Here is a 19,158-nt window from a genome sequence, read left to right as displayed (position 1 = left end):
CGCTCGCTCTCTCTCTGGGCCAACATACAGAGTCCGCTCGCTCGCTCTCTCTCTGGGCCAACATACACAGTCCGCTCGCTCGCTCTCTCTCTGGGCCAACATACAGAGTCCGCTCGCTCGCTCGCTCTCTGGGCCAACATACAGAGTCCGCTCGCTCGCTCGCTCTCTGGGCCAACATACAGAGTCCGCTCGCTCGCTCGCTCTCTGGGCCAACATACAGAGTCCGCTCGCTCGCTCGCTCTCTGGGCCAACATACAGAGTCCGCTCGCTCGCTCGCTCTCTGGGCCAACATACAGAGTCCGCTCGCTCTCTGGGCCAACATACAGAGTCCGCTCGCTCTCTGGGCCAACATACAGAGTCCGCTCGCTCTCTGGGCCAACATACAGAGTCCGCTCGCTCTCTGGGCCAACATACAGAGTCCGCTCGCTCTCTGGGCCAACATACAGAGTCCGCTCGCTCGCTCGCTCCCTCCCTCTTGCGTGCTCGGTGGTCGCTCGCTCTCCCATGTGCAGGCTTTAAAAGGAAAGCATTGCAGCAACAAAGGCGTACATGTAAACCAGATTTAGCCTACGTCAAGTGTTTGTCAACGTAAGTGCATGTTAACTTTGCAGATAAAATCAATTCCTCTGTGCCAATAGGAGAGTAGATAAGGTATGTGAACGAGAGATAATCCAGATCTCACAAGGCATACTTTCTTATGGATAACCCTCAGACTCATAACCTTTTGATTGTGAAGTGAATGAGGTTAAAATAAACCGGTGTATTTTGTACTGCCTTTTCCTCACAGGATGACAAGAGGCTGGAGAAAGATGACCCAATGAGCAAAAGACAAAGAAAGGGCAACTACTTAGAGGAGGTGTGTTTAGTAGCAACAAGTATATCTCTATCACGAGTATGGCTTTAGATGGCACAATTTTAGTAGTGTTAAAGCGCCAACTGAATATGCAGTCCCTTTATCTCCATGGCTGGTTATGTCTCCAGTTGTCCTGTCAGAGTGCCCCCCCCGCAGGTGAGAGCGGAGAGCAGAATAAGGTGCGCTCCATGGCCACCCAGCTGCTGGCCAAGATTGAGGAGAATGCGGTGCCTGGCGGTGCCCTGCGCAAAAAGGTGAGCAGCTGTACTGTACTCTGACCAGAAGGGTAAATGGTATGGTCCCTGTACGCTGTGCTGTGTAGAGACGGTGACAAATATCCCAGTAATGCAGGTAACGTGTATGGTTGCATACTGACTATACTCAATGCGCTCAGTGCTTATGGTTACTGTAAGACTCTTCAGTTCTAGACTCTATGTTGGCCCAACATACTACCGTTAAGACTGAATGTTCATGTTGCCCATAAGTTTCTTCTGATGGCTATCTGGTTTTAGAATCTTTACCACTGTACGAGTGCTTGCCGGCAGTCTTTTCAAATGTTTTATGAAATTGTATTTTTATTTAGGAGGAGGTTGTGCATTTTAAACCATGGTACAGAAGAGAATAAAGTATGAAACCCCAGGAAAGGACTGAGTGGCTGTTAGCAGGACATCTGTTCAAATACTCTAACTAAATGCCTTGAAATATCTGATTATGGCGTTGAATGCCATGGAACACATGCAGTGTAATGGATGACTGCAGTGTGTGGTTTTGAATGGTAGTACAGAAACTAGAGGTCGACCGATTTATGATTTTTCAACGCCGATATCGATTATTGGAGGACCAAAAAAGCCGATACCGATTAATCGGCTGATTTAAATAAAATAAAAATAAAATAATAATAATATAAATAAAAATTAAATAAAAAAAAATATATATATATATATATAATAATAATAATACAGTTTTTTAAATTAAAACAACAATTTGTAATAATGACAATGACAACAATACTGAATGAACACTAATTTTAACTTAATATAATACATCAATAAAATCAATTTAGTCTCAAATAAATAATGAAACATGTTCAATTTGGTTTAAATAATGCAAAAACTAAGTGTTGGAGAAGAAAGTAAAAGTGCAATATGTACCATGTAAGAAAGCCAACGTTTAAGTTCCTTGCTCAGAACATGAGAACATATGAAAGCTGGTGGTTCCTTTTAATATGGTCGAATCTGGAAACTATCATCTCGAAAACAAAACGTTTATTCTTTCAGTGAAATACGGAACCGTTCTGTATTTTATCTAACGGGTGGCATCCATAAGTCTATATATTCCTGTTACATTGCACAACCTTCAATGTTATGTCATAATTACGTAAAATTCTGGCAAATTAGTTTGCAACGAGCCAGGCGGCCCAAACTGTTGCATATACCCTGATTCTGTGCAATGAATGCAAGAGAAGTGACACAATTTCACCTGGTTAATATTGCCTGCTAACTTGGATTTATTGTAGCTAAATATGCAGGTTTAAAAATATATACTTCTGTGTATTGATTTTAAGAAAGGCATTGATGGTTAGGTACAGTCGTGTATCGATTGTGCTTTTTTTGCAAATACGCTTTTGTTAAATCATCCCCCGTTTGGCGAAGTTGGCTGTCTTTGTAACGAGCCAGGCGGCCCAAACTGCTGCATATACCCTGACTCTGTTGCAAGAGAAGTGACACAATTACCCTAGTTAAAATAAATTCATGTTAGCAGTCAATATTAACTAAAAATGCAGGTTTAAAAATATATACTTGTATGTTGATTGTAAGAAAGGCATTGATGTTTATGGTTAGGTACACGTTTGAGCAACGACAGTCCTTTTTCGCGAATGCGCACCGCATCGATTATATGCAACTCAGGACACGCTAGATAAACTAGTAATATCATCAACCATGTGTAGTTAACTAGTGATTATCATTTACATTTACATTTAAGTCATTTAGCAGACGCTCTTATCCGGAGCGACTTACAAATTGGTGCATTCACCTTATGACATCCAGTGGAACAGCCACTTTACAATAGTGCATCTAAATCTTTTAAGGGGGGGGGGGGCAGAAGGATTGCTTTATCCTATCCTAGGTATTCCTTGAAGAGGTGGGGTTTCAGGTGTCTCCGGAAGGTGGTGATTGACTCCGCTGTCCTGGCGTCGTGAGGGAGTTTGTTCCACCATTGGGGTGCCAGAGCAGCGAACAGTTTTGACTGGGCTGAGCGGGAACTGTACTTCCTCAGTGGTAGGGAGGCGAGCAGGCCAGAGGTGGATGAACGCAGTGCCCTTGTTTGGGTGTAGGGCCTGATCAGAGCCTGAAGGTACTGAGGTGCCGTTCCCCTCACAGCTCCGTAGGCAAGCACCATGGTCTTGTAGCGGATGCGAGCTTCAACTGGAAGCCAGTGGAGAGAGCGGAGGAGCGGGGTGACGTGAGATTATGATTGATTGTTTTTTATAAGATAAGTTTAATGCTAGCTAGCAACTTACCTTGGCTTCTTACTGCATTTGCGTAACAGGCAGGCTCCTCGTGGAGTGCAATGAGGCAGGTGGTTAGAGCGTTGGACTAGTTAACTGTAAGGTTGCAAGATTGAATCCCCGAGCTGACAAAGTAAAAATCTGTCGTTCTGCCCCTGAACAAGGCAGTTGACCCACCGTTCCTAGGCCGTCATTGAAAATAAGAATGTGTTCTTAACTGACTTGCCTAGTTAAATAAAGGTGTAAAAAAAAAATAACGATTTACGATTGTTATGAAAACTTGAAATCGGCCCTAATTAATTGGTCGACCTCTAACAGAAACCAATCATTCTGTACTGCTTTCTCTGGTTTTTCCTATTCCTTCTGTTCTGTCCTGCTCCTCTTTCCCTTCCTGCATTCTCTGTCAGTCTGATTGGGACTCTGATTCAAGCCTTCCTTCATCTCCTCTGAATATGATGGAGAGCCCTCGCTTCACTAAGCCAAAGGAACAGCCCCCTCCCCCTACACCCCTGCTCCCCAAGTGGCAGGTACAGTCAAATCACCAAAGCTGACCCAGGAAGGGTCAGCTACTGCGTTATTGTTACAGGAATTTCATAATTCTTAATGTGTTTATTAATTAACATCACTCTTGTCTGTTTATAAGAATTTGTAAGATTCTTATTTGTATAAAATAGACAGGGACCAGTCTTATTAAAATTAGATAATAGTATTTATTCTCGGAGCACGCTCCCATTGAACCACGAACAACAGTTTATATACAAAATATGATGTCATTGGTCACAAAATGAAGCTCCTCCTCTCGACCAAGACAAAAAAGGTTCCAACTCACCAGCGCACACATGACACACAATATAACTAGATTAACTCCTGAAGTTTCACCATAACTTATTACCACTTTAGCAGACAGCTCAAGATAATGGCAGACCTAGGGAGTCACTCGCTGCCTTATCTAAACATCCCAGGGCTAAGTTGAGTCGGTTCAACCATAGGTTAACGATCCTTTTTGCTTACTTAATAACCCACAGCACATACCTCTCCAACTAAGTTGGAATGGTGTTTATTATGTTTTAATTACTCCTTGTTCATGCTACATAATCCCTTCCTTATGAATTAACATTATTAAACAGATATAATAATACAGGGTAGAGTTCAATTAATTATAGTTTTATCTAAATGTAGACATTGTTTAGTCATTATTCATAAAATTGCTAACAGTTATAAACCCAATAATGTAGTTTAAAAATCACCAACCCCCTAACCTATAGCCTACGATAACGAAATAATGAATGGTTAAAAATCACCATAGTCTAGGACACAGGTGTCAAACTCATTCCACGGAGGGCCGAGTGTCTGCGGGTTTTCGTTCCTCCCTTGTACTTGATTGATGAATTAACATCACTAATTAGTTAGGAACTCCCCACACCTGGTTGTCTAGGGCTTTATTGAAAGGAAAAACCAAAAACCTGCAGACACAAGGCCCTCCGTGGAATGAGTTTGACACCCCTGGTCTAGGACAAGTCTTTGAAAATACACCCCTTTTACACCACTCACTGTAGACATTGATGACCATGGAGGTTCGCCTACTACTGGCTGGAAGTCAGTTTTTCGTTACACATTACCTTGTGTGTGCGTCTGCTTTCAGCCTTCCATCTATATGCGACTCTTAGAAGAGCCTGCAGCCGTGGCGCAACCCACTCCCCTTCACATTCCAACATGGTCCTGGAGTCCTCCACAGGATGATCAAACACAGGCCTCTCCACGCACAGAGTTTGTGCAGCAGAGAGTGTGGATACCATGCACCGAAATCCCAGACTATGTAGATTACCCAGAACACCCCTCTCCTGACCCCACAGGGATGAGACAGCGCCTAGAGAAGCTGGGGGACAAGACGAACCAGGTGACCATGAGACCGTGGTCTATCTGTCTGGATACAGCATGTCGGCTCCAGTCACAGCCATACACTCACAGTAAAACAATGCTTGTGTGGGTAATGGATTTAAGCCCATTCAACATGGTTAATCCAATTCTGCCTTAGCCACAAAAGTGGCTAGCAGACTGCGCAACACGCCAACAAAAACACCAATGTTCGAAAGATACAAAATTGCTAAATGGTATTTTATACCCCGCATCAACTTAATTGTGGATTATAATTGCTGTTCAGTATTTATTGTTTTTACTTATCCATTTCCTGCAGTTTGATTTTCACACTTGGTTTTTTTCCTTTACCCTTTTGCTGTTCTTCAGAAAAAAGTGCAAAATGTAACGACTAGGGAGTTTAACAGAAGGAGTATAAAGGAGAGGGCTGTGCTCCTGCGTTCTATGTTCCCTGGGTCTGAGACTCCTCAAGTGAAAGAGTATAAGGTGAAAGCGTTGTGCCGCCACACGCCTGCCTGCTTGTCTAACCCCATCTAAGGAAATGAGGCACAGTAATGTTTGTGTCCCTGGACACGAGTTCTGTTTGACTGCCTCACTCTGTTTGGAATAATAAAATGTCACCAGTCTAACCTAGTCACATTTAAATCAAATGTTATTTGTCACATACACATGGTTAGCAGATGTTAATGCGAGTGTAGCAAAATGCTTGTGCTTCTAGTTCCAACAATGCAGTAATAACCAACGAGTAATCTAACCTAACAATTTCACAACAACTACCTTATACACACAAGTGTAAAGGGATGAAGAATATGTACATAAATATATATGAATGAGTGATGGTACAGAACGGGATAGGCAAGATGGAGTAGATGGTATCGAGTAGTATATACATATGAGATGAGTAATGTAGGGTATGTAAACATTATATTAAGTGGCATTGTTTAAAGTGGCTAGTGATGGGCCTCCCGGGTGGCGCAGTGGTCTAGGGCACTGCATCGCAGTGCTAGCTGTGCCACCAGAGACTCTGGGTTCGAGCCCAGGCTCTGTCGCAGCCGGCCGCGACCGGGAGGTCCATGGGGCGACGCACAATTGGCCTAGCATCGTCCGGGTTAGGGAGGGTTTGGCCGGTAGGGATATCCTTGTCTCATCGCGTACTAGCGACTCCTGTGGCGGGCCGGGCGCAGTGCACTCTAACCAGGTCGCCAGGTGCACGGTGTTTCCTCCAACACATTGGTGCAGCTGGCTTCCGGGTTGGATGCGCGCTGTGTTAAGAAGCAGTGCGGCTTGGTTGGGTTGTGTTTCGGAGGACGCATGGCTTTCGTCCTTCGTCTCTCCCGAGCCCGTACGGGAGTTGTAGCGATGAGACAAGATAGTAACTACTAACAATTGGATACTACGAAAAGGGGGTAAAAAAAAATATTATTAAAGAAAAATAATAATTAAATAAGTGGCTAGTGATACATTTTTTACATCAATTTTTCCATTATTAAAGTGGCTGGAGTTGAGTCAGTATGTTGGCAGCAGCCACTCAACATTAGCGGGATCATTTTCACCAACAACCGCTGAATTGCAGAGCGCCAAATACAAAATAAATTGCAAAAAATATTTAATCATGAAATCACAAGTGCAATATAGCAAAACACCGTTTAGCTTGTTGTTAATCCACCTGTCGTGTCAGATTTTGAAAATATGCTTTACAGCGAAAGCAATCCAAGCGTTTGTGTGAGTTTATCGATCACTAGACAAAACATTAAGAACACCTAGCAACCATGTAGATTGGTCACGAAAGCCAGAAAAGCAATAAAATTAATCGCTTACCTTTGATCTTCGGATGTTTGCACTCACGAGACTCCCAGTTACACAATAAATGTTCCTTTTGTTCGATAAAGATTATTTTTATATAAAAAAAACTAAATTTGTTTGGCGCGTTATGTTCATTATTCCACAGCCTTAGGCAGGTCATCGAGGCTTGACGAATAGTATCCGTAAAGTTCGTAGAAACATGTCAAACATTTTTAATAATCAATCCTCAGGTTATATTTTAACATCAATAATCGGACTGTAAACTATTCAATACTGGAGAGAAAGAAAATGTCGAGCAACGAGTGTCGCGCGCATCAACTAATGGAGGGACATACGTGTATCCACTGACGCGTTTTGATAAATCTCGCTCTTTTTTCAAAATAAAAGCTTGTTCACACCCTGAGAAAGCCACAGGAAAAGGAATCTGGTTGATATCCCTTTAAATGGACGAAAGGTAGGCAATGGAACAGTGATTTTTCAAAATAAGAGTCACTTCCTGTTTGGATTTCCTCCAGGTTTTTGCCTGCAAAATCAGTTCTGTTATACTCAGACAATATTTTGACAGTTTTGGAAACTTTAGAGTTTTCTATCCTACTCTGTCAATTATATGAATATTCTAGCATCTGGCCTTGAGAAATAGGCAGCTTACAATGGGAACGTTATTTTTCCAAACATAACAATTCTGCCCCTTAGCTTCAAGAGGTTAAAAGCAGTGGTTCACGCTCTCAGTTTCGCTTGAATGCTGCCATCAATCCACGATTTCTGGTTTGGGAATGTTTTAATAGTTGCTGTGGGGACGACATCGCTGATGCACTTGCTAATAAACTCGCTCACCAAATCAGCGTATTGGTCAATCCCAATCGTGATCGAAGCAATCTTGAAGCGTGGAATCAGACTGGTCGGACAAGCGTTGAACAGACCTGAGCGCGGGAGCTTCCTGTTTTAGTCTCTGTCTATAGGCAGGGAGCAACAAAATGGAGTCGTGGTCAGCTTTTCCGAAAGGAGGGCGGGGGAGGGCCTTATATGCATCACGGAAGTTAGAATAACAATGATCTAGGGTTTTACCAGCCCTGGTTGCACCACCGATATGCTGATAGAATTTAGGGAGTCTTGTTTTCAGATTAGCCTTGTTAAAATCCCCAGCTACAATGAATGCAGCCTCAGGATATGTGGTTTCCAGTTTACATAGAGTCAAGTAAAGTTTGTTCAGGGCCATCGATGTGTCTGCTTGGGGGGGGAATATATGCAGCTGTGATTATAATCGAAGAGAATTCTCTTGGTAGATAATGCGGTCGACATTTGATTGTGAGGAATTCTAAGTCAGGTGAACAGAAGGACTTGAGTTCCTGTATGTTGTTATGATCACACCACGGCTCGTTGATCATAAGGCATACCCCCCCGCCTCTCTTCTTACCAGAAAGATGCTTGTTTCTGTCGGCGCGATGCGTGAAGAAACTGAGAATGTTTTTGAAGTCTGGTAACAGCTTGATAATCCATTTTAAGTCCATTTAGTGGCAGAGATTTTTATTGCACAATGTTTTGTTTCCATGGTGTTGCAGTTCTGAGAATTTCAGGTCAGGTGACCTCCCTCTGCATGATGATCGTGGTCTGTGAAGATACTAAAGAGTGAATGTTCATATCTTCACTAGAAAAGATAAAGGTTGAGCTGTTGAAATAGGGACTGTGTACTGTCAAGCATTCTGACCTGAATCTTGTGGTGAATTCTCCAGTCATGAGCCATGGTGTTTTGTGTAAAGGCCTCCAGGGGCCACAGCGATGGGAACTCCATGCACTCATGTGGGCGTCTGTTCACACAGGGTTTTGCCCCACTTCAGGTCTTCAAGTCTAGAGCAGTAAACAGTATTTTGCTTTGCCACACCATGCAGAGCCTTGCCAAGCTACCGTATTTGACTAGTTTTATGCTATGGTCCAGAGAATTGTTGATTTCATCATCATGATTGTCTCTCACTGTGCTGGATAAATTCCCTACTAATTAAGTTCCCATTTCATGAAATAATTTAAAGGTTTTGCCTTCAAAATACCAGGGACCATTGAAAGGTATGACTTATTCCTTATGGCCGTATTACTAATTTGGTTAGGTTATATTGTACTTGGTGTTACTCTTCAGTCTGGAAGGTTCTCTGAGGGCTCCCGAGTGGCGCAGCGGTCTAAGGCACTGCATCTCAGTGCTAGAGGTGTCACTACAGACCCTGGTTAGATTCCAGGCTGAATCACAACCGGCCGTGATTGGGAGTCCCACAATTTGCCCAGCGTCATCCAGGTTAGGGTTTGGCCGGGGTAGGCCGTCACTGTAGATAAGAATTTGTTCTTAATGGACTTGCTTAGTTTAATAAAGGTTAAATAAATAAATAAAATGATGAAATCCTCTAGTCCTATCCCACTGCCTGCCTTAACATCCACATTAGGGTTACATGTTAACTGTACACTGCTAGAAGAAATGGTGCTATATAGAACCAAAAGGGGTTCAATGGCTCACTTTTTATATGGCTCTCAACCGCAAAGCTCCCTAATTTTTAGCAGTAGACGACTACGCTAAAAGCTTGCCTGTTCTGTTCTCTCCATATCCCTAACCTGCTGCTGTTGTCTGTGCTGTCTCCTGACAGTGTGTTGGAAGGAAGGAGTTTCCTCAGAACCTGGGAGGCAGTGACATGTGTCACTTCTGCTCCAAGCGTGTGTACGTGATGGAGCGTCTCAGTGCTGAGGGCCACTTCTTCCACAGGGACTGTTTCCGCTGTGACGTCTGCAGCTCCACACTACGCCTGGGCGGACACGCCTACAACTCCCAACAGGGTATGATCCTGACACACCCATAAACCAACCTCTTTTTCCACCCGGGTGCAGAAGCCGTTTGTCCATTTTTATTTGATATTTAGTGACAACAGGCATGTGTTTTAGTATGTGATTTGATGTGTTTGTTTTACAGGCAAGTTTTATTGCAAGCTTCACTATTCTCAGCGCCAACCCAGCCTTCAAAGTTCAAGCAAGTTCCAGAGGAGAACGGTAAACAGCTTTCAGTAACAGCGAAACAGTCAGTCATTTTTACTTGGGAAGTATGATGTTATTTGTGATATTTTAACATTTTTTATTTATGTGTTTAGTCACCACTTAGTCTGATTTTTAAATGTTATGTTGTGCCTATCACACACAGGAGGACCAGGGACATCTGACCTCTTTGGCGAACGGGAGTGACCCCAACTCAACCATGGGCAGCCTGCAGAGCCAGCCGCCAGGTACCCTGTGTTCCTTCCTTAGGAGAAGCCTGCGCTGGCCGCTGCACGCTGGCCAAACAGTGTGTGGGACGCCCCACCGGCTGGCCTGCTGGGTGCATGGGGCAGTCAGTCAGGCGGGGCTCCACCTCAGGGATCGCTCAGAGGACTACAGCTTCCTGTACGAGCTGCTGAGTCTGGGCCTGCCCCTACTGAGCATGCTGCACGAGCTCCTGGGCCAGATTTATATGGAGGCTGGGCAGCCTGAGCCCCAGCCCCAAGGCCTACTGCCCTGGGCCCAGTAGCGTCTAGGACTCAGGGCCAACTAGAGATGCAGTGCCTGGTGCCTCATGGACTTAATGCTGTACTGTACTCTCTGTGACGCAAGTGCCTGAGCTACAGCAGTCTGCACAATGTAAAATGCTTTATGCAGATTCTAAAATGATGTTCAATTTCAAGTCTTCTATTCTTTATTTGATTTTATGACAAACAAACTTCATGTTCATGAAAGTATTATACCAAGTGCGATGCATGGTTCTTAAAGGGATACTTTGGGATTTTGGCAATTAAGTCCTACTTCCCCGTAGTCAGATGAACCATTGGATACCATTTTTATGTCTCCTTCCAATAGGAAGGAAGTTTGAGGTAGTTTTGCGAGCCAATGCTCCACTAGCATTAGCGCAATGACTGGAAGTCTATGGAATCTTGAAATCATGCTAGCAGTTATCATAGACTTCCAGTCATTGTGCTAGTTAGCAACTTCCTTCAAACTACAGAGACATAAAAATGGTATCCATGGGTTCATCTGACTCTGGGGAGGTAGTTAAAAGGCCAAAATCCTTAAGTATCCCTTTAAACATGCATCCTTTCAATTACTTAATCTTTTATTTCAGTATTCCTAAGCTTATTTTTGGGTAAAATTATTTTAACATTTTGTAATCCAAAATGGATCCACTAAAAGCACTTGACTTGGCGGGACTGCTAAGGTTGTGTGTAGTGCCTGGTGTGCTTGTGTTTTGTGGAGTCTGTTGAACGGAGTACTGCTTTTTCTTGAACTGCACTGCTATATTGCGCCTGTGAGGCACGTAATGGAGATGGCAAACAGTATTATTGTTTTTGCATCTCACTAGCTTTTTTCTAAGATGATTCCGGAGGGTATTTTGTTGCTATATTTTTGTTTTAGAATCTTCTTTCACACCGTTATTTGGTAGATTTTTCTAGTGCAGTTTAATGGGACACATTTGATTTTAGATGAATCTGAGTTAAACTCTCATTGTTGTAAAAGAACACAGAGGATCCTCATGTTTATCTCTACATCAGGTACTGTAGCAAATTCTTCCAAAGAAAGATTGTTTTTCTTTGAAATATTTAGGTATAGTTCTTTGCTTTTGTACTGCTTGGATCACAAGACTTGGATTTGACGCACATTTTTGCACATATTCTAATATGCAAATGATCCCAGGAATGTTTGTTCTGAAGGGTTCTGAATCAATAGCTTGGTCTGGTAGTACAGTTATGACTTGTTTTTGAAAAGGATTGCTAAGTGTTGCAACAAAGCTTTTATTTTATTTGTGATTCTTAATATTTTTAGGTCATGTTTTCCCTTCCATATTTCTCACATTTCATTTCTCCATTCTTTCATTATGTAGTCTGTTTCAAATTCCATTACTGCAACCTATGGCTGATTGCTGCGAACTCTGATTGGTATCTTAAATAAATCCCACGGTGCGCGCACACACACACACACACACACACACACACACACAACAATTATTGTGACGGGCTGAATCGTTATGGCAGGAAGGTGATGGCCTACTTGGGTCACATGATCAATATTGTTGCTTTGCGTTCGCTGCCTCCATAGCTCTTAGTGACCACTCATTAACCATTCATGTTGAGAACGCAGCATGGGTCCTGTGTATGGCAAGGAGTTCATTCCGTTAGACACACATTTGTTCAATTATTGAGTCACTAGTATGTTTCAAAAGCCTTCCATTCTTCCAAGCTAACCCACTGAGACGTGCTGTTCTTTCTGACCGCTTTAACGCACAACGTGTTGAAGGTCGGAGTTTTTGACATGCAGTTTCTCTTTTTGTCTTTTTGTCTGCCCCATCTGATAGTAACCTCCATCTCCCCGTCTATGTCCCCCTGTGATTCTCTGTTGCAGAAGGCGCTTATTATTCAGAAACCTTCTCAAGGGCTCATGTTGCTCCTAACACAAAGCTGAGCTCATTGCTCATGACAAGATCCTAGTTTTTTGGGGGCACAATTCTGCAAGTTGGCTCCAGAATATTTTGTTGTACATTTTAGTTGTTTATAAGATTTTGTTTGCTACCTTGTATTTTTCCACAGTGAATAAACTGTTTTGATTAATTTATGCTATTTAAAGCTGTAAGTATAAATAAATGTATTTGATTACATAAGTTACTTGCTTCCTCCCTTAATTTTTTTAAACAAATTAGCCAAATTTACCAACTTTTATTGATTTTTCATATTAACAGCAGAATTAACAACTGAAATGTTCGATTTTGCAAAAAAAAAAAAAAAATTTACCTGCACCCTCACATTAATAACCCTGTCACAAGCATAACCTCTGTTTACAAAAAACTTGTTTGCTGATTGGCACATTCCCACGCACTTAACCACACTTGAATTTCCCTGGACAGTGTCGCTCAGCCCTGTTCATTCCCCAGTCGGTCATGTGTTTTTAGGGGGGCCTGAGTGACACTTCTAGGTAGCAGTTACTTTTATTTTATTTCCCCAAATAGCACGGTCACTTATTGTCACAACAAAAACCATACATTAGACCCAATGCAAAAGCGTCTCCACTATGAACTGAATTCAAATAATAGTAATAGACCATTACACGCATACTTTCACTTTATGGGTTTCTCTTTTCGGGTCTTTCTCATCTTTCTGTTTGGGTCATCTCTGGGTCATCCTTGGGTAATCTCTCGGTCAAAGTATTTTTTGTTGTTGTATTGGAATCCAAACACAATGTGACATCAACAGTATTATTTGGGTAATTGCCCTAAATTCATTCTGATTCAGCACCTCAAGTGGGCTATTGTTTGTGCTGAAGCTGTGTTGCCTGGACAATTAGACCCACATCCATAACCATAGTATACTACACCACCTAACCAACCCATTCAGTTACTGATGCAGAGCATGCCCCACGCATTTACGTAGAATTCTAGATAATGTTTGTATTGGTTTTTCATTATGAAATGTACTCAGAAGAATCTATGAAACAATTATCTACATGTCTTCAGTTTGGTTCTGTGAGTAATCACTAGCATGAATGTTCACTTTTGTTCCCTATCACATGGTTGGTTTTCCTTAATTGTTGATTTATACTTTAACACAATGCTTTTACCAAGTCTCCATTTATACCTGTGTGTCTACAGATATATATATGAGACTTTTATTGCATGCTGACTGGTGCAAATGTATAAAGTAAGGTAACATGTTTGCACTGTTATTTCCAAAGCAGTAATGCAGCCTGGTAGTGTGACCTAGCCAGTTAGAGGCAGACACATTTACACATAGTAAGAGCAGTAGCTTTGTAACCATCCTAGCTGTCCTAGTTTGTTGGAGTACACTTAGTGTCATATGTGAATTTGGCCTAATAAGATTTCTATTTTCAGGACATCACTACAGATGCACAGGTCTGATGAATGGACTGTACACCCGCACGGTGCCTGAGGTGGCCATGAACACAGTGGACCTGGACATGCCTGACTCCAACAGGACGTGAGTCCACTACTACAGCACAACCCTCAATGTGTCCTTATTCGTATATGGATATTTGCCGTTGCTCATTGTTTTTGTGTGTTGTCCATGTCTTTTTACAGTGCTGACTCGAAGAAACAGGCCAACTCCGATACATCTCTCAAACCACAAGATTCTGCACAGGAGAAGAAAGGTGTGAAGTCTCCCTGACATTCACCCACATGAAACACATTAGCCTGATTTCCCCCTAGCTTCAGCCATACAGTTGAAGACGAAGTTTACATACACTTAGGTTGGAGTCATTAAAACTTGTTTTTCAACCACTTGTTAACAAACTATAGTTTTGGCAAGTCAGTTAGGACATCTACTGTGTGCATGACACAAGTCATTTTTCCTACAATTGTTTAGAGATTATTTCACTTATTTACTGTATCAATTCCAATGGGTCAGAAGTTTACATACACTAGGTTGACTGTGCCTTTAAACAGCTTGGAAAATTCCAGAAAATGATGTCATGCCTATCAGAAGCTTCTAAAGCCTAATTGACATCATTTAAGTTAATTGGAGGTGTACCTGTGGATATATTTCAAGACCTACCTTCAAACTCAGTGCCTCTTTGCTTGACATCATTGGAAAATCAAAAGAAAGCAGCCAAGACCTCAGGGGAAAAAAAATTGTAGGTAGGTACCACGTTCATCTGTACAAACAATAGTACACAAGTTTAAACACCATGGGACCACGCAGCTGTCATACCGCTCAGGAAGGAGACGCGTTCTGTCTCCTAGAGATGAACGTACTTTGGTGCAAAAAGTGCAAATCAATCCCAGAACAACAGCAAAGGACCTTGTGAAGATGCTGGAGGAAACGGGTACAAAAGTATCAATATCCACGGTAAAACGAGTCCTATATCGACATAACCTGAAAGGCCACTCCGCAAGGAAGAAGCCACTGCTCCAAAGCCACCATAAAAAGTCAGACTACGGTTTGCAATTGCACATGGGGACCAAGATCGTACTTTTTTGGAGAAATGTCCTCTGGTCTGATGAAACAAAAACAGAACTGTTTGGCCATAATGACCATTATGTTTGGAGGAAAAAGTGGAAGGCCTGCAAGCCAAAGAACACCATCCCAACCGTGAAGCACAGGGGTGGCAGCATCATGTTGTGGGGGTGCTTTGCTGCAGGAGAGACTGGTGTACTTCACAAAATGGATGGCATCATGAGGGAGGAAAATTGTGGATATATTGAAGCAACATCTCAAGACATCAGTCAGGAAGTGGGTCTTCCAAATGGACAATGACCCCAAGCATACTTCCAAAGTTGTGGCAAAATGGCTTAAGGACAACAAAGTCAAGGTATTGGAGTGGCCATCACAAAGCCCTGACCTCAATCCTATAGAAAACGTGTGGGCGGAACTGAAAAAGTGTGTGCGAGCAAGGAGGCCTACAAACCTGACTCAGTTACACCAGCTCTGTCAGGAGGAATGGGCCAGAATTCACCCAACTTATTGTGGGAAGCTTGTGGAAGGCTACCCGAAACGTTTGACCCAAGGTCAACAATTCAAAGGCAATGCTACCAGATACTAATTGAGTGTATGTAAACTTCTGACCCACTGGGAATGTGATGAAAAAGAAATTAAAGCTGAAATAAATCATTCGCTCTACTATTATTTTAACATTTTAACTACTATTATTTTGACATCCTAACTGACTTAAGACAGGGAATTTTTACTATGATTAAATGTCAGGAATTGTGAAAAACTGAGTTTAAATGTATTTGGCTAAAGTGTAAGTAAACTTCCGTCTTCAACTGTAGCTATTTCCCTGTTCTCGCCGCCCACAGCCTTGGCCTTGTAGCAGCCTAAGTTCTCTCCCAGCATCATTACAGGCATCAGTCTGGATGTCTAGAGCGTGTAGGATATGATTCCATCCATATAGTGATATAGCCCTGGTACTGTGGGATGTAGACTTTGTTTATTAGGGTCTGAGGGAGTGAGTGATTTTGGAGCAGCCTGCCGTCCTCTGTTTCCCCGTGTGAGATCCCACTCCTCCAGTTAAGGCTCTGAAATCTGGGTGGGGCAGACAAAGCCATTCTCCCACATTAAGTGAATATTTGTCTTGGCATGGGGAGCGCTGTGCACTGCGACTGGCCTGAACATTCTGTCCGGCTGCACAGATAGGGCTGTCTACTGGCTGTCAATAGGCCACAGCTGTTCTGTTCTCCACGCTACATTTGCTGGGCTCAGTTGAAAGGTGTGCGACGCCACCCCATGGCTGAATGGTAGTTGCCTAGCACCCTAAAACTGTATAGAATCCTCTCATTCGCTTACATAACTTGTAAATGTAGAACTATAGTTTATCATTGTTTGACAGATATCCAGTTCAAATGTGTTGCCGCAGATCAATACTGTATGTGTTGTGATACGGGTTATGCCCACTCTCCCTGCAGAACATTCCAGTACCAAGTCATCCCTCCCATCTGGGAACAGCAGATGGAAGAGGAAGATCTGTGCTAGTGAGTGGGCAACCTCTGCTGTTGATAATCTGACATGATCCTTATATCAGTCCTATCTATATCACCTCCTTATCCTCCTACAGGAATTTCACCCCTTATTCCCTGCTGTGGCGTTACTAGCTCTGATGTTTGTGTTTTGTAGAAGTCACTGCAATGCATAGAGAGCTGTTGCAGCTGGGGCCTGTGGTGTTCTGTACTTTAATAATACCAATGAGAAAAAATGACAGTACACTGACTGATGGTGTTGAAGTATTGCGTGAGAATCTGAGTTAAATGAAAGATTTAAAAGCTGAAGTGAGATCTCACATACACTAGAGGGAGCTGGTGTTCTCTGGGAAGAATATTACATTTTTTTGTTTTGGTCTAGAGTTGTCTACAATTGAATTAGATTTGTGTTTGGACTAGGTTACTTTTCGGGATAGATCGCATTATAACTGCTATCTTGCTGATAAAACATGATTCTGGTTACTTCAACTCTATCGAACTGTAAAGATTTTGCATACGTTATTTGATCATTTCAGACATGATTGATCATGCGTAATGACCCTTATTATACACAATGACAACACAGGTTGTTTGTGTATGTAGTGTGTGTAAATGAGCATGTATCTGAGGAGCGTGTTTTCTGATCTACCAATTTCAGTTTAATCCACCAGAAAAGACGGAACAATTATTAAAACAAATATTAAGGTTAAACTCAAATATACTAATTGATTAAAAAAAACATCATTTTAGGAAGAAAAAAATGTAGAACTGTATAATCTTTGTAAATAGGACTGGTGGAGTTAGTGCATTCAGACCCCTTGACTTTTTCCATATTTTATGTTACAGCCTTATTCTAAAATTGATTCAATCACCCCCCCCCCCCCCTCATCCTACACACACTAGCCCATAATGACTAAGCAAAAACACGTTTTTAGAATTGTTTACAAATCACATTTACATAAGTATTAAGACCCTTTACTCAGTACTTTATTTTTTATTTTTTTGAATTTTTATCCCATTTTCTCCCCAATTTTTTCGTGGTATCCAATCGCTAGTAATTACTACCTTGTCTCATCGCTACAACTCCCGTACGGGCTCGGGAGAGACGAAGGTCGAAAGCCATGCGTCCTCCGAAGCACAACCCAACCAGCCGTACTGCTTCTTTAACACAGCGCGCCTCCAACCCGGAAGCCAGCCGCACCAATGTGTCGGAGGAAACACCGTGTACCTGGCCCCCTTTGGTTGGCGCGCACTGCGCCCGGCCCGCCACAGGAGTCGCTGGAGCGCGATGAGACAAGGATATCCCTACCGGCCAAACCCTCCCTACCCCGGACGACGCTATGCCAATTGTGCGTCGCTCCACGGACCTCCCGGTCGCGGCCGGCTGCGACAGAGCCTGGGCGCGAACCCAGAGACTCTGGTGGCGCAGTTAGCACTGCGATGCAGTGCCCTAGACCACTGCGCCACCCGGGAGGCCTCAGTACTTTGTTGAATCACCTACGACAGCAATCACAGCCTCGAGTCTTCTTGGGTATGACGCTACAAGCTTGGCACACCTGTGTTCGGGGAGGTTCTCCCATTCTTCTCTGCAAATCCTCTCAACTGTATGCTCTCATTGGCTGGCCCTCACTACATATTCGTCGCCAAACCCACTGGCTCCAGGTCATCTATAAGTCTTTGCTAGGTAAAGCCCCGCCTTATCTCAGCTCACTGGTCACCATAGCAACACCTACCCATAGCACGCGCTCCAGCAGGTATATTTCACTGGTCATCCCCAAAGCCAACACTTCCTTTGGCCGCCTTCCAGTTCTCTGCTGTCAATGACTGGAATGAATTGCAAAAATCCCTGAAGCTGGAGACTTATATCTCCCTCACTAACTTTAAGCATCAGCTGTCTGAGCAGCTTATTGATCACTGCACCTGTACACAGCCAATCTGTAAATAGCACACCCAACTACATCATCCCCATATTATTATTTATCATCTTGCTCTTTTGCACCCCACTATCTCTACTTGCACATCATCATCTGCACATCTATCACTTCAGTGTTAATTGCTAAATTGTAATTATCTCGCCACTACGGCCTATTTATTACCTTACCTCCCGACTCTTCATTTGCACACACTGTACATAGATTTTTTCTATTGTGTTATTGACTGTACGTTTGTTTGTGTAACTCTGTTGTTTGTGTTGCACTGCTTTGCTTTATCTTGGCCAGGTCGCAGTTGTAAATGAGAACTTGTTCTCAACTGGCCTACCTGGTTAGATAAAGGTGAAATAAATAAAGCTCCAGTCAGAGGTCCTGAGCCCTCTGCAGCAAGTTTTCATCAAGCATCTCTCTGTACTTTGCTCTGTTAATCTTTCCCTCGATCCTAACTAGTCTCCCAGTCGCTGCTTCTGAAAAACATCCCCACAGCATGATGCTGCCACCACTGTGCTTCACCGTAGGGATGGTGCCAGATTTCCTCCAGACGTGACACTAGGTATTCAGGCCAAAGAGTTCAGTCTTGGTTTCATCAGACCAGATAATCTTGTTTAGATGCCTTTTTGCAAAATCTAAGCAGGCTTTCGTGCCTTTTACCGAGGAGTGGCCTGATTTGATGGAGTGCTGCAAAGATGGTTGTCCTTCTGGAAGGTTCTCCCATCTCCATAGAGAAACT

The 19,158-nt window shown here is 42.9% G+C and overlaps 1 protein-coding gene across 4 annotated transcripts in view; it reads left to right on the top strand.

Moving 5' to 3' along the window:
* mical2b (microtubule associated monooxygenase, calponin and LIM domain containing 2b) overlaps positions 1-19,158 on the top strand; it is a 95,706-nt gene that overhangs the window by 57,768 nt on the left and 18,780 nt on the right. For 2 of the 4 annotated variants that reach the window (XM_055933545.1, XM_055933544.1), the window contains exons 15-22: positions 788-856; positions 982-1,107; positions 9,665-9,851; positions 9,985-10,061; positions 10,210-10,291; positions 13,915-14,020; positions 14,122-14,192; positions 16,447-16,512. In XM_055933545.1, coding sequence (XP_055789520.1) covers positions 788-856; positions 982-1,107; positions 9,665-9,851; positions 9,985-10,061; positions 10,210-10,291; positions 13,915-14,020; positions 14,122-14,192; positions 16,447-16,512 — 784 coding nt within the window. Of the gene's footprint in view, positions 1-787; positions 857-981; positions 1,108-3,769; positions 4,672-5,004; positions 5,260-9,664; positions 9,852-9,984; positions 10,062-10,209; positions 10,292-13,914; positions 14,021-14,121; positions 14,193-16,446; positions 16,513-19,158 lie in introns of those variants that run through there. The other 2 variants (XM_055933548.1, XM_055933546.1) reach the window with 2 other exon arrangements.

This window comes from Salvelinus fontinalis, chromosome 9, assembly GCF_029448725.1.
Source record: "Salvelinus fontinalis isolate EN_2023a chromosome 9, ASM2944872v1, whole genome shotgun sequence".
NCBI lineage: Eukaryota > Metazoa > Chordata > Actinopteri > Salmoniformes > Salmonidae > Salvelinus > Salvelinus fontinalis.
This window is presented reverse-complemented; position numbering and strand designations above follow the sequence as displayed.